The sequence below is a fragment of the Silurus aristotelis genome (assembly GCF_946808225.1).
Source record: "Silurus aristotelis genome assembly, chromosome: 27".
Taxonomy (NCBI): Eukaryota; Metazoa; Chordata; class Actinopteri; order Siluriformes; family Siluridae; genus Silurus; species Silurus aristotelis.
The window spans coordinates 2,500,644-2,516,312 of NC_139600.1; the positions used below are offsets into that span (position 1 = coordinate 2,500,644).

A 15,669-nucleotide genomic window follows, 5' to 3' on the forward strand; every position below is an offset into this window, starting at 1 on the left:
GCTCCTCGAGCGCTGGTCTCATGGTAACGTGTGTAAACAGAGCGGTTGTGTGATGAGGGCGAGATGTTTATCTGGGAACTGAATGATGAAGAAGCGGAAAGAATTGAAGTGAATGTTATGGAAACACAGAGATGGATGTGTGATGCTCCTCAGAGCGGATCTTCTGATCTTTACTGAGATTTATAGAGACTGTAATCTCACTGTGAGCTTCAGAGCTGCAGCATGGCTCAGGAGGAGTTCTGCTCTACTCTGGCCTTCACCAAAAGTCCTAAAACCTCCAAAAGAACCACTTTCCAGGTGAGAAATCTCTACACTCATTGATCTTCTTTAGGACATTCACATCTACATCATTTAGTAGACGCTCCATTATCCAGAGAACCTACAAAGAACTTTAGAGTCTCCATCAATAACACCTTCTAACCCTGGACCATTAGAACACAGAACATCATCCACTCAACAGCCTGCATTATTATTATTATTATTATTATTATTATTATTATTATTATTATTATTATTATTATTATTATTATTGCAGGATGAGTTGGAGGCAGCAGTTTCTAAGAGAGCTGTCAGGAACAGAGCCTCATATCTGAACTTTAATATCTTTAATGATGATGATGATGATGATGGTGATGATGATGGTGAGTTATTTACACACTTTGGTCTTTCAGTAAAAATGATGAAATAAGATCCATCGGTTTGTTTATTCCACAAGCTGTAAGACGAATCAGACTTTTCTTCCTGATCAGGAATCATTGTTTCTCTGCAGATGTCCTGAAAGAGCTGCTGAAGACCAGGAGGAATAAACGCGACCTGTTCAAAGCCTCAAGAACAAAAACCTCCATCAATGATATTAAACTGTCAGATGAGGAGGAGGAGAACCTCAAACCCAAAAAAGTCTCCTTCCTGAAGAGCCAGAGGAACGCTGACTCTCTCAGATCAGACACCCTTAGATCGGACAGATCTTTAGTTTCTCACCAGAGTGTGAATGAAGTTCAGAGTCGAGACAGAAGTCAGCAGGACTCGTACTCTGACTCACCTGCACCACAGAACAGCCAATCAGAATCCCCTACCTGCAGAAGGAGCCAATCAGAATCACCCTTACCTCTGTATTCAGAGAACAGCCAAAGAGATTCCATCTCTGAGAGTAAGTTCTCACCTCCTCAGGAGACCAAACTGTCATAAATCATTAACAGTCCAGATGCAGAACATCACCAGTGACCACCACACTCCTGTGAATGGTGTGTGAGGTGAAAGCAGTGTGAGGTTTAACACACACTCATTTTACGTACGGGTGCCAAAACTTTTGGAAACACCGCACTGTTATTTTTTATTAAAGTCTAATTTACTGGAACCTGATTCTCACAGAAAATTCCACTTTCATTCTAACACACATGCACATGCACACACACACACAGATGTGTTGATGTGATTTTGCTGTGTACAGGTGTGCTTGAGGCCACGCCCCCTACACCTGCACCACGGCAGAGAGCTCCTCCCACTGCTGTCAGTGGACGAGATGAAAATGATGGACAAACACAAAGCCCATCCAGGATAGCTGCTCCGTCTCCAGTGTCCAAACCCTGCACCTCCATGTCCACCTTCACCTCTACGTCCACCTTCACGTCTACCTTCACGTCCCCCTCCATCTCCTCTCAGACTGCAGAGGATTCTGGGATTGATGGCAGACAGGTGAGAACAAGAAGTACAGGTAGAGCTCATGCAGAACTATGAGGACCACGATAGCTGTCTCAGTCGCTGAGTGTGTCACACTGTCACACACACAAACACACACACACGTGTTGACACGTTTGAGTAAAAACATACACACTAACAGTGAACTGTGTGTGTGTTGTAAATTGTGTGTGCTGCTCGTGTGCAGGACGATGTGTCTGTGATGGTCAACACACACTCCAGGTCACTAGAGGGCGCTGAAAGCTCAGGTAATGCACACATTGATTCATTATTCTCCTGACAGAGGAGCACATCTGCAGTAGGATGTGGTTTATAGAAGATCATTTTCTTTATGAATGCAGATTTCTCAGTCACAGAACATGAGGAACATCAGGAACATCAGGTGTTTTTCAGTTAAATTCCTGATATAATAATAATAATAATATTAATAATAGAAATGTTATTAAGTGTAAGTTGTGTGTTTGTGTTTTTCATCTAGCTCACTTCTGAAGTCTCTCCTGGAACCTCCAGGTCAGTTTCATCAGCAGTTCTTATCACAGTGTGATGAAATGCTCATTGCTATCTTCTACATCCACATCTGTTGGATTACAGATCTGCAGTTTCTCGACCAGGAAGCTCCAGGAAGTCCAGGAGCACCCCATCGTTCAATGCCGAACCAAGATATCTGGGAACATTAAAGGTTCTGGAGCAGAAGTTCCAGGAGACAGGACTGGAAAATGCAGATTCCCTCAGAGCCACAGTTTATCAGGTCTGATCTACGGGTCTGAATCTGCTGACTTATCTTATCTCCACTAATCTCCAAGACCACTTTTGATCCAGCACCACAAACCTGCATCATCAAGTAAACCAGCTAATGAGATGCAAACATGCTAATGAAGCTCATGTTTTTATTCATTAATCAGGAGAAGGGGCAGGACATGTGGCATGGGGGGGATGTCCAATACACATGTTCACAGGACTTGATCTCAGCCAATAGAGATTTTAATTCCAGAACTTTCTACTCACATTATAAACCATATTACACAGTTTTATTCAAATTACATTAATTCCACGCATACATTAATTAATTATTTGTTTTTATTTGTAAAACAATTCACAATGGACATTAATGTTCACGTTTATTTGCAATCAGTCTGTTTTCAGGGGATAATCACAAGAATAACTTTTATAATATTTAAATATTAATTAAAATATTTCAGCTGTACCGAGCAAACAGGAAGTGATGTTCTACACTAAGCCTCTGGGTGGGAGGGGTAATATTTCTCTCCTGTCAATCACAGCAACAGGAGCCAATCATGAGTGTCTGTGAGTTCATGTATGTGGAAGAGGGCAGAAAGCTAAAAGTATCATCACTGATATTAAACACTGTTTATTGTATCTACAGGACTGGCGAAAGAAAAAAGAAGAGAAACTGCAGGAGACTTTCAGAGCTAAAAAACAAGAAGAGAAGTTGAAGGAGGAGAAAAAAACGGAGGTCCCAATGTTTATTTTGCACTTTATTAAATTCTCTAAAACAAAAAATGCTAATTATATAAAAATGTAAATTGTAAAAACAATTCAAGGAGACACGTCACTGTTATATCACATATTTAACATATATGTGAGAGGTAAAGACGAGGGGGAGGAGAGAGAGGGGTAAAGGGGAGGTGCCTGAATGCTTACAGACATTACAGAATCTGGGTTTATAATTATTTTGAAGAACATTAGTATTTTATAGATATGAATGTAATTCTAATAAAAGTATTCATTTATTCTAAAAGCACTCTGCTGTTCTCCTGATCCTCCTGTAGGACACTCAGCACATTTCTGTTTTATAGGAAGAGGCGAGTAAGAAAGCTGAAGCCAAAGCCTCTTATGAAGCCTGGAAAGAAAAGAAGCGTGAAGCTTTAAAAGAGAAAATCAGAGAAAAACAGGAGGCGGCGAGAAAATTGCAGAAAGAGATGGACGAGAAAAAGGAAAAAAATGAAACAGCAAAACGGGTAAAAGATGAAGGACATTATTTAGGGTTAAGGTGGAGGACGTTAATCAGGGTACAGGTGGAGGACGTTAATCAGGGTACAGGTGGAGGACGGTACTCAGGGTACAGGTGGAGGACGTTACTCAGGGTTAAGGTGGAGGACGTTAATCAGGGTACAGGTGGAGGACGTTAATCAGGGTACAGGTGGAGGACGTTAATCAGGGTACAGGTGGAGGACATTATTTAGGGTTAAGGTGGAGGACGTTAATCAGGGTACAGGTGGAGGACGTTAATCAGGGTACAGGTGGAGGACGGTACTCAGGGTACAGGTGGAGGACGTTACTCAGGGTTAAGGTGGAGGACGTTAATAAGGGTACAGGTGGAGGACGTTAATAAGGGTACAGGTGGAGGACGTTAATAAGGGTACAGGTGGAGGACGTTAATCAGGGTACAGGTGGAGGACGTTACTCAGGGTACGGGTGGAGGACGTTAATCAGGGTACGGGTGGAGGACGTTAATCAGGGTTAAGGTGGAGGACCTTAATCAGGGTACAGGTGGAGGACGTTAATCAGGGTACAGGTGGAGGACGTTACTCAGGGTACAGGTGGAGGACGTTACTCAGGGTTAAGGTGGAGGACGTTACTCAGGGTTAAGGTGGAGGACGTTAATCAGGGTACAGGTGGAGGACGTTACTCAGGGTACAGGTGGAGGGCGTTAATCAGGATACAGGTGGAGGACGGTAATCAGGGTACAGGTGAAGGACGTTAATCAGGATAGAGGTGGAGGACGGTAATCAGGGTACAGGTGGAGGACGTTAATCAGGGTAAGGTGGAGGACAGTAATCAGGGTACCTGTAATCACCTGTAACCTGTAAACCACCTGTAATCAGGATACAGGTGGAGGACGGTAATCAGGGTACAGGTGAAGGACGTTAATCAGGATAGAGGTGGAGGACGGTAATCAGGGTACAGGTGGAGGACGTTAATCAGGGTAAGGTGGAGGACAGTAATCAGGGTACAGGTGGAGGATGTTACTCAGAATACAGGTGGAGGACGTTATTTAGGGTACAGGTGGAGGGCGTTAATTAGGGTACAGGTGGAGGACGGTAATCAGGGTACAGGTGGAGGACGGTAATCAGGGTACAGGTGGAGGATGTTATTTAGAATACAGGTGGAGGACATTACTCAGGGTACAGGTGGAGAACGTTAATCAGGGTACAGTTAGCAGACATTAAAATGCAGTGTTAGCCTAAATGAACCATTACTTGTCTCAATTTGATGTTCTCACCTCTTTCTTTTGAACAGATTTTTGAGAAATGGAAACGAGAACACGATGAGCTTCTTTGTAAGGAGCACAAAAAACGGGCACAGACTGAATACAGGCTGAAAGAGAATAAGGTGAAGGAGAAAGAGCAGAGAAAACGAGAGAGCAGCTCTTCATTCACTCAGTGGTGAGAACATTTACTCTGAACAACACGAATTTATCCTGAGATGTAACACAGAGAACATTCAGTCAGCAAATCTACACACCAGAGATCAGACTCTGAGAGGCAGCTCCAAGAGTGTGGAGGACACCTGGGACTTCAAAACATCTACAGCCACCTGAAAAGCAGTGGCACTGGAGACTCCTTCCATAAATATTACACAATCAGTGTATAATCAGTGGAGTGTGTGCTGTACCCATCCCTGTGAATGAGGCGTTACTATGAAAACTATAACGTATCAGAACGAGCACATAAAAATAAATCTGCAGCTAATTAATGCGTTTTGACCAATCGGATCGCAGTATATATAAATACACACAATATGATAATGGTTTTACAGATGTTGATATTGCAATTGTGAGCGTGTTGGTGCAGATTGTCCATAGCTGCTGTGACGTTTGTTTCTTCTCTCTCAGGAGTGCCAGGAAGAAGGAGGTGATTGAGGAGAAGCTGAAGGCTGAACGCAGGCAGAAGGAAGTAAAAGAGATCGAGGAGAAATATGAGAAGGAGGAAAGAGAAAAGTCTGCACTGGACATGTATGAGGAATGGCTGGTGTGTAAATAAAAAAATTGTTTACACTAATATTATCTCCATTAGAGGTCGACCACTAGTGAATTTTACAAATACTTAGAGCGAGGCTGATAACTGATTAATAAACCAATTTTTTTAAACGGATACTGAATTAAAAATACGAATACACAAACAAAATATAAATATGAATGTATTCATTATATTACTCCATATTGAGGAGAATAAAAGGCATGCTTTAAACTAAAGCAAAAATTATACAAATAAACAGCATGTGATGTCAGTGATTCACCTCTAGAGGCTGCTCTCGTATGACGCAACCCGGAAAAACTATCTTTATCATTCCCGATTAATCGCCAGAACTAATTAATCGCTCAACCTCTTTTCTTCTTTGAGGCTACTCATATTAAGTTTGTACTGGGAGCTTCATCCTTTAGCTGTGCAGTTTCACGTTTACGAAAACAGAAAGCATTTTCCTCATCAGTACTGAAATCTTAACTTTGGTTTGTTTTTATAGAAAAGGAAAGAGTTTCAGCAGAAACAAGAAAGAAGAGAAAAACAGAAGAAGGCGGATGCGTTTCAGGAGGCTACGCCCCCATGGAGCCCTCCGAACAGGACCGTACCATTTGGCAAATAATGCTTACCGTATCCCTGGGTCTACACACACTGGTCACTTTATTAGGAACAATCAGGTTCCTCACCCTTCAGCCATGAACTGGAGCCTAAGGCTGCTACAGTACACATGCGCGCACACACACACACACACACACACACACACACACACACACACACACACACACACACACACACACAATGGAAAAACAATGTTGGTTCAGTTGATGTTGATTTTCCACATTCTGAGGTGAGATGTGAACTGAGGAACTCTGAGGAACTGAACACCTTCACCTGTGTTTGTATTGTTTCATAATTGTATCATTGCATGTGTTCCTTATAAAGTGGCCAGTGAGCGTCTCTCAGCAGGAACACTGATGGATGTGTGTGATGGAGAATCTGACAGTAAGAACAGAAGCGTGCGCTGCTCCATGTCCGATCTGATTATAAATCTGATTAATGTCTGTGTTTCACTGTGAGTCTGATAAGCGATTCAGCTTTCAGCACAAAACACCAGCCATTATTCAGCTCCTGGACAGCGACGTTTCCGCCGTGTCTCCTTTCTGCTTCATTTCCTTTTATTTCATTTCAGTTCTGAAGTTGTTTAGAAGTTTAATGTCATTTCGTTATTGTGTGTTCCGGTCCTGCTACACAATACACACCTTATTTATTCATCTGAAATTATTCACTTTATAACATTAAACAAAGAAAGTCATGAACAGATGTTTACAGATGTGTTTTCCCATTAAAAGTTATAAAAACAAATGTGGAACACTAATGGGATTAAAGAGCTTTTATTTCCTGTTTAAACTCGATTTTCTGTTTTATTTGTACTTCCTGTTTAAACTCTACTTCCTGTTTCCTGTGATAATGCCCCTTTCTATGTTAGATCTCCTGTTAGAAGGTTGTGAAGGTGTTGATGTTTGTAAGATTGTTGAAGAAACTCATTGAACTCCACACTACAGGAGTGATATTTACCCAGAATGCACTGCACATGGATCCATAAAGTTGTAAACATTGAGAGTATTCATATGAAACGTATTGTGTGATTGAGGAGATGAACTTAATGAGATGATGTTCTCCTAAACTCCGATATTGTGAGGTTTGCTAAGTTTTATTTATTAGAACACTAATGTGGGGGGCGGGGCTTCAGGGGAGACGCCATTAAAACCTCTACAGGTCTGAACATCCAAATCCAAATCAATGTTTGTTTGGTTTTTTAATAATATTTTATGTTGATGTGTGTAATGGTACTGGTCTGGTACAGAGAGAAACGCTTACCTGAAGATCACTTTCAGCTTTAATGTTAGGTGTTTTTGATTTAAAACGTTCTGATGAACTTCCAAAAACATCCTTATGACTCTTTTTTTACTCAGACAGCATTTCAAATAATGGACATTAATTACATAAATCTGGCTATAAATGTATCCCCAATCAGGGAGAGGTGACGCTGGTGAGGAGAAAACTCCCTGAGATGAAAGGAACCTTGAAAGGAACCAGACTCAGAAGGAAGCACCTTCATCTGGAGAAGCAGATCGTGCACATAATTTATTTTGTTTAAATTTCAAAGGAGTGAAAGTAAAGTGATTCTCGACTCGAGTGTAAACCGGTTTAGATTGATATATTTATCATCTTCAGCTCTGGCTCAAATTGATACAGCAAAGTTTCTAGACACACCCAGTTCCTCTCCTTCTTTCAGTAGCAAAATGTGTCCTTCATTCGTCCATCGTTCATCCTTCATTTGTTTGGTAAGTAACGTTTCTGTAGAAAACTCATTCAAGAGTAAAAGAAGTTTGGATCTATTTAACCGCCTCTACATCCAGCACTCTGTCTGGTCTACTCTCTCACTCCTTCTCTATCACTCTCTCACACTTTCACTCTCTCCTCGTCAAACATAAACAGAGGAGACACTGATGCTGAAGAAACACAGTGTTATTTAAAAATGACACAAAAGTCTGAGATTGAAATATTCATTAACAGTGGGATATTCAACAACCTCATGTTTGTGTGTGTGTGTGTGAGTGTGTTTGTGTGTGTGTATGCTGGTTATAAACACTGAAGTAATTCTGGTATAAACCCGCACCCTTCAAATGATTGTGTAATAATTTCTGCTGCTGGACTTTGTTTGGATTTTACTGCAGATTGTGGTGAAGTTCCTGCGTCGCTCAGGCCTCCAATTTCACTAAACTAATCCAAACACAGAATCTGAACATCATCCCCCTCCACATATACATCCATGGCATAAAGCGTGTGTGTGTGTGTGTGTGTGTGTGTGTGTGTGTGTGTGTGTGTGTGTGTGTGTGTGTGTGTGTGTGAGAGAGAGAGAGAGAGAGAGAGAGAGAGAGAGAGAGACAGCGAGAGTATAACTGCAGCTCTGTCACAAAAATATTCATAATTATCTGCAATTTGTTAAATTCAATCTATACATTAGAGACAGAGTTTATTTTATGCAGCTGTGTAGATGTACAGTGGTTGTTGGTGGTGTTAGATCAGTGTACAGTGGTTGGTGGTGGTGTAAATCAGTGTACAGTGGTTGTGGTGGTGTAAATCAGTGTACAGTGCCTGGTGGTGGGGGTGTAGATCAGTGTACAGTGCCTGGTGGTGGTGTAGGTCTGTGTACAGTGGTTGGTGGTGGTGTAGATCTGTGTACAGTGCCTGGTGTGATGTAGGTCTGTGTACAGTGCTTGGTGGTGGTGTAGGTCTGTGTACAGTGACCTGGTGGTGGTGTATGTCTGTGTACAGTGGTTAGTAGTGGTGTAGATCATTGTACAGTAGCTGGTGGTGATGTATGTCTGTGTACAGTGGCTGGTGGTGGTGTAGGTCTGTGTACAGTGGTTGGTGGTGGTGTATATCATTGTACAGTGATTGGTGTTGGTCTAGATCAGTGTACAGTGGTCGGTGTAGGTGTAGATCAGTGTACAGTGGTTGGTGGTGGTGTAGATCAGTGTACAGTGGTTGGTGGTGGTGTAGATCTGTGTACAGTGGTTGGTGGTGGTGTAGGTCTGTGTACAGTGGTTGGTGGTGGTGTATATCATTGTACAGTGATTGGTGTTGGTGTAGATCAGTGTACAGTGGTCAGTGTAGGTGTAGATCAGTGTACAGTGGTTGGTGGTGCTGTAGATCAGTGTACAGTGGTTGGTGGTGGTGTAGATCTGTGTACAGTGGTTGGTGGTGGTGGTGTAGGTCTGTGTACAGTGGTTGGTGGTGGTGTAGGTCTGTGTACAGTGGTTGGTGGTGGGAGTGTTGGTCTGTGTACAGTGGTTGATGGTGGTGGTGTAGGTCTGTGTACAGTGGTTGGTGGTGGTGTACAGTGGTTGGTGGTGGTGTAGATCTGTGTACAGTGGTTGGTGGTGGTGGTGGTGTAGGTCTGTGTACAGTGGTTGTTGTTGGTGGTGGTATAGGTCTTTGTACAGTGGTTGGCAGCAGTGGTGATTGTGTACAGTTGGTGGTGTTGGTGTTGGTTTGTGTACAGTGGTTGGCAGTTGTGGTGTTGGTTGGAGTATAGTCAGTGGTGGTGGTGGTAAAGGGAGCAGCTGGACAGGAAAAAGGTTGTAAATAGATTGAATGTGAAAGCTGTTATTGACTAAGACACAGTGCAGGTCCTCTGGTGGCACGCTGTCTTCTGTCAACATTATCAGGTTTGTTAGTTGAGAAATTAAAGCAGAAGGAGGTACTTTTCTGCAGGTTCTTGTCTCCTGAATCAGACATGAGAAATGATCTTCAGACAGAAACAGTTTACAGTATAAAACATACAACACCAGATGTGTTCATACAGGTTTTAGGCATGACGTCATAATGTTACACTTTACACCTGAAGAACAAAGGGAGTTCTCTGGTCAGTAAATATTTTTAGGATGTCTGTCCCATCTAATCACAGGTGTGTGTTATCCTGAGTCAGTGTGCTGATGTTAGATTTGTGTCTCAGAGTTTTGTCCCTCACCGTGTCCTTGCTGTATTTTCTTCTCAGCACGCCTTCGGCTGGAGCGCATTTGAACGCGGCGGTGAAGGCGTCCCGGTAGTTCCGGTTCATCCAGCCATAGAGGATAGGGTTTGCGAAGGCGGAGCACATGGCGATGATGTGAAACACTGTGTAGAGCAGCTTAAAATCCTTCATATCTAACACGCTGCTGTCAATGTCCACAGCCAGCTGGAAGGCGTGGAAAGGTAGCCAGCTGACCCCGAACACTGCTACCACGGCCGCTAGCATCTTGGTGGTTTTGCGCCGGCGGCGGTGACGCTCACTGTGTCCTCCTCCAGGGCTCACATGCTTCCTGAGCTTGCTCCAGATGCAGGCATAGGCGTAGGAGATGATGGACAGGGGCAGGCCATACTGCAGCAGGAACGTCGCTACGCTGTACACGGTTCCATCTGCACTGCTGCCTGGCCACTTCTCCACACAACCCTGAATGCTGTGCTCAGGTGTCAGGTCAAAGGTCACATACTCGCGGAAAATAGCCAAGGGGCTAGCTAGCACGGCGCTGGCCATCCAGGTGACGACGATGACCACCACACACACGTCTTTAGACATTTTAGTCTCGGTGTGGTGGATGATGCTGCGGTAGCGGTCCAGCGCGATCACGTTGAGCGTAATGGTGGACACGTGAACGGCGAGGCCCTGGGCGTAAGGTAACAGGTAACACATCACCTGTCCAAACTTCCACTCCCCGGAGAGCGTGGCCATCAGGGTGAAGGGCAGGCACAGCGCGTTCACCAGCAGGTCTGCTACAGCCAGGTTAGCGATGAAGAAGTTGGTGACCGTGCGCAAGTTGCGGAACTTGTACACAACATAAATAACTAAAGAGTTTCCGCTCACACCGAACAGGATAATGGTGCTGTAGGCTAAGATGAGAACCACCTGAACCCCCACGAGCTGCGTGCTGTCCTCCAGACCTTCTAATAAAGCTCCCTCATCCGGGATGTCCAGCAGCATGCTGCAGTTAGCGGAGGAACTGGTGTTGTCTCGGGTCACGTTCTCTTCATTCATCATGTCCATGTGGATCCATGTGCTATATCTGCAGAAGAACACAACGCTGCTGCAGTGACTCCAACACAACAAGAGTGTTTAAGGTGAGTTGAGAGAACAGTTCTACACAGCACCTTATTGCATTACCTCACTGCACAGGTTCCTAACCATGGAGATCCCTCTGTCCTACACAGTGAAATGCTCTCCTGCTTTAACAGTCCTCACACAGTTCACTCAGTGATGATCAGCTGTTCGGTGCAATCAGGACCGGAACTTCTCCAGGACCAGAGATGGGAACCTGTATGTGAGATTAACCAAACCAAAGTCAAAAGAACCGTTTAAGGTGACACCTTCAAGCTTTCCGTAAGTGTTACGTGATCCATAATGATGCTGAATAAATACTGTGGATTGAATTCCATCATGTATATTTACGTTTTTGAAGAGAGGTTTCAGGTGGACCAATAAAAAGAGAAAGAACTCTAAAGGAACATGGGTTTCTTCTGAAAAACAGTATATGTGGAGGACTTTACTTGTTCACAGTGAGAGTTCAGAAGCTTCTGTATCCTATTCTACATCCTAACCTTCTTCTGTAGAACCACACAGAGTAACTTCTCATCTTCTTACCTACTGCTCACTACATCTCTTAAACATTTTACATTAATATAGAAAATTAGAGGAAGCTGTGTGTGTGTGTGTGTGTGTGTGTGTGTGTGTGTGTGTGTGTGTGTGTGTGTGTGTGTGTGTGTGTGTGTGTGTGTGTGTGTTTACAGAAGAAGCTGAAATATTAAGCTGTCATTATGCCACTATCATGAAAAAGCGCTCATTCGCCGCAAGCATCTTTTAATTACAGCTTATTAATCACATTCCATTTCCTTTACAGATCACCACAGGATACACACACACACACACACACACACACACACACACACACACACACACAGACATTTACATGAAATTGAATCGAAAGCTAGAAAAGCGCTGTCTGCAGTTAAAATCATCATCATCATCTCACCTTTATGGAGTAGAAGCTCTGTGAAGTTCTTATGAGGAATGAAGAATTTCTGAAGCATGCAGCAGAACAAAAGCGCTCAGTTCCATCCCACTCATCAGCACCGAGCTGGTGTGTGTGTGTGTGTGTGTGTGTGTGTGTGTGAGATGGGAGCGTGCATGTGGCTGGAGTTAGGCGTGTTTCCTACTTTCCTTCTTTAGATGATTTTCATTCAATGCCATGCCCCTCACAAGCTACTCTGCTCTGATTGGTCCATCAGATACAAGACTACAAGACACACCCCTTTTACATATACATATAAATATATATAATGTATTTGTTTGTTTGTTTCACCTCAGTATATGTGAGTAGATTATATTATATTTAATTGTAGATTTAATGCTGATGATGATTCGGAATGTGTGTGTCAGTGTTCAGTTACAACCATAAAGCTGACCAGCCTCTGTTTTCTCCTGTAATGCAAAATACTGAACATTTACATCCTGCTCAGTGTGAATAGTGGATTGTGATTGGCTGGAATACATTCAGGTGTAAATACTGGATTGTGATTGGCTGGAATACATTCAGGTGTAAATACTGGATTGTGATTGGCTGGAATACATTCAGGTGTAAATACTGGATTGTAATTGGCTCTAATGCGTTCAGGTGCGAAATCTGGATTGTAATTGGCTCTAATGCGTTCAGTTGTGAATACTGGATTGTAATTGGCTGGACATTCAGGTGTGAATAGAGGATTGTGATTGGCTGGAAGTTCAGGTGTGAATAGTGGATTGTGATTGGCTGGAAGTTCAGGTGTGAATAGTGGATTGTGATTGGCTGGAAGTTCAGGTGTGAATAGAGGATTGTGATTGGCTGGAAGTTCAGGTGTGAATAGTGGATTGTGATTGGCTGAAAGTTCAGGTGTGAATAGAGGATTGTGATTGGCTGGAAGTTCAGGTGTGAATAGTGGATTGTGATTGGCTGGAAGTTCAGGTGTGAATAGTGGATTGTGATTGGCTGGAAGTTCAGATGTGAATAGAGGATTGTAATTGGCTGAAAGTTCTGGTGTGAATAGTGGATTGTGATTGGCTGGAAGTTCAGGTGAGCGTTGGATGCACAGGTAGTGTGTTTGTCAGTTGAATCTAAATGAATGTGCTGCTAATAAAGCCCTGTGACATCCAATTTCAGTTCCTTCCAGAGTGAGACAGCGATTGTGTACATTTCCTAACAACCTTCCTGAGTTTTCTGGAGAGGTTTTGCATGTGGTGGAACTTAGATGGTGAATACAGAGATTTTCATAAACGACTTGAGGTAAAGATGAATTTGACGAAGAAAACGTGACGAATGAGAAACAGAACGAAAAAACAACAGCGGGAGTTAACTCCAACAGCTTCATTATTAATCTATCTCTCTCTCTCTCTCTCTCTCTCTCTCTCTCTCTCTCTCTCATAAATATTTAAGACTTATGTAAATATCTGTAATCTTCAGACACTAGTTGATCTCTGTGAATAATATGAAGTATAAAATAAGTAGGAAAAACGAAGCGTTGTTTTGATCCATTTAGTCAGTTTTACTTTGCATACCATAAGGTCAGACACAGACAGACAGACAGACAGACAGACAGACAGACAGACAGACAGACAGACAGACAGATGATTATAATTATAATTTGTTTCCACCATGACAGCTCTGGGGATGGAGGTAACAGGGGTTTATGTGATGATGTGAATGGAGTGTAGGGAAATGTTGGTGTTGAAGGATTAGATCTGCAACACTGCTTCTCCTGAGCGAGTCTGACGTCTGCTCTGCTAAACGAGTTCAAATATAGAGATGTTAAGAATAACCATGCTGCTGCTGCAGAAGATGGAGTAAGAGGTAAGACTGACACCACGACCACCTGACCCACTCTCCTCCGCACCTCCCCCCCTTCCTTCCTGGAAGCCTGCTGAGATGATCGACAAGACATGTGCACTGCTGCTGGAGGCATGGAACCAAATTGTTTACCAGCTAGAAGTGCCTGCGAATGTTTTTCCCAAATGTGTAAGTGCTAGTGAACCGATTCTACATGTGTGTGTGGATCTGATGACCTGGTGGTCTACATTAACCTGGACTGAGGAACTCAAAACTTCTGTGGAGACCCTGGTGGAAGATTTATTCAGGTGGTGATGAGGAGGTGGAGGGTGGAAGAGAAATCCCTGTGGTACACAGAGAAGGTGTACACTTTTTAGAGTAGGAAGAATTTGTGTTGAGAGAATCAATCAGGACATTGAGTTTCATGGCTGATCTAAAGATTAATTTATATATGATGGTATTGAATCTGACATGCAGATCTGTTTGCTGGGTGATGTTTTCAGGTCGGAGTGATCTCTCTCTCCCTCGCTGATGGTCAGTGGTCAGTGATGTTCCAGCTGTTCAGGGTCAGGACTGTTGGGAAATGCGATTAGCGCGAGGCCTGGGGACGCGTTACACAAAAACCAGAGACTCGGTAGGTGGAAATGAGACGTGAGGCGTATGGGACGTGAAGAATTCAGTTAATGGTCTGCAAGCTTGATAAAACCCAAACACATTCATCTGAACAACACTGCTGTAATCAGTTACACTGCCCCGAATAACACAAGATTTTGTTCTACAGAATGTTCTGTCAAAGCATCTCCATTCTGCTAATCCTGAAGAGCCTGAGGTCAGGGTGGAATAATAATAATAATAATAATAATAATAATAATAATACACCTGTGTGATTATACACCAGCATCAGGAAACCTTCTCTTCATTTCATCATCATACAGCTCTTTTCCAGCAGCTTTATTTCTGGAGAAACTGATTGTATTACAATATGATGGATAGAAGAGACTGAATGAAGTCATGTTTTAACTTAAAGAAGTCACTTTAACATTCCCACTGATTGAATTTACCTTTGCTCTTATTACAGGTCAGTCTGAAAGGCTTTTTTTTATAGATAATTACATTTTCTTTTTTTTCTTTTTTTTTTTATAGATGTTTCTGAGAGGAGAGGAGCTGGCTCGTCTCTCCGTTCTGTCTGGACCACAGACACACAAACGATAGCAGCAGCATTTCAATCTGATATCGATTCTGTCCTCGACTGGACATTTCATTAAAGACCTGCTCTGTGATTCAGCTCTGATGGACCAGAAAACCTTGAAGTCCCCGTGCAGCTGTTGGAACCATTTATCACTGACTGATACATTTATAAAAAAAATCAGACAGCCATAGAGATCAGATCTCACATTCAGAAGCAGTAATACTGAAGAGCAGCAAGTGAAAGAATAAATAACGTGATGAGACTGTAACAGGAAGTGATGCACTTGACTGAATTTATTCAGCTCTGTTCAATGTTTGTGTGTGTGTGTGTGTGTGTGTGTGTGTGTGTGTGTGTGTGTGTGTGTGTGTGTGTGTGTGTGTGTGTGTGTGTGTGTGTCTCACCT

The 15,669-nt window shown here is 42.9% G+C and overlaps 2 protein-coding genes across 4 annotated transcripts; one reads left to right on the forward strand and one right to left on the reverse strand.

Annotated features, from left to right (window-relative positions):
* On the forward strand, positions 1–7,085 carry map9 (microtubule-associated protein 9). Of its 3 annotated transcripts, none has more exons than XM_083532395.1 (13): positions 1–297; positions 536–641; positions 770–1,241; positions 1,448–1,692; positions 1,883–1,943; positions 2,037–2,077; positions 2,174–2,205; positions 2,287–2,443; positions 3,080–3,169; positions 3,513–3,674; positions 4,957–5,102; positions 5,552–5,687; positions 6,181–7,085. In XM_083532395.1, exons 3-13 carry the CDS (start codon positions 989–991, stop codon positions 6,298–6,300), a joined length of 1,443 nt encoding a protein of 480 aa, XP_083388521.1. In that variant the 5' UTR covers positions 1–297; positions 536–641; positions 770–988; the 3' UTR covers positions 6,301–7,085. The 3 variants fall into 3 exon arrangements, with proteins under 3 accessions (XP_083388521.1, XP_083388520.1, XP_083388522.1); XM_083532394.1 differs by having other exon boundaries at positions 770–1,147; XM_083532396.1 differs by lacking the exons at positions 4,957–5,102; positions 5,552–5,687; positions 6,181–7,085 and adding an exon at positions 3,757–3,868 and having other exon boundaries at positions 770–1,147; positions 3,513–3,706.
* Positions 7,086–10,105: 3,020 nt separating this feature from the next.
* Positions 10,106–12,298, reverse strand: npy2r (neuropeptide Y receptor Y2). Its single transcript, XM_083532413.1, has 2 exons — positions 12,251–12,298; positions 10,106–11,536 (listed from the first exon to the last, which is right to left on the reverse strand). The coding sequence occupies exon 2, from the start codon at positions 11,266–11,268 to the stop codon at positions 10,147–10,149; it is 1,122 nt and encodes a 373-aa protein (XP_083388539.1). The 5' UTR covers positions 11,269–11,536; positions 12,251–12,298; the 3' UTR covers positions 10,106–10,146.
* Positions 12,299–15,669: the final 3,371 nt, after the last annotated feature.

Bases quoted from the DNA above. Each gene is read 5' to 3' on its own strand.
- map9 (XM_083532394.1), top strand. From the start codon at position 223: ATGGCTCAGGAGGAGTTCTGCTCTACTCTGGCCTTCACCAAAAGTCCT. The intron at 2,444-3,079 runs GTCTGATCTACG...TTGTATCTACAG, and splicing joins TCAGAGCCACAGTTTATCAG to GACTGGCGAAAGAAAAAAGA. The intron at 5,688-6,180 runs GTGTGTAAATAA...TTGTTTTTATAG, and splicing joins ACATGTATGAGGAATGGCTG to AAAAGGAAAGAGTTTCAGCA.
- npy2r (XM_083532413.1), bottom strand. From the start codon at position 11,268: ATGGACATGATGAATGAAGAGAACGTGACCCGAGACAACACCAGTTCC.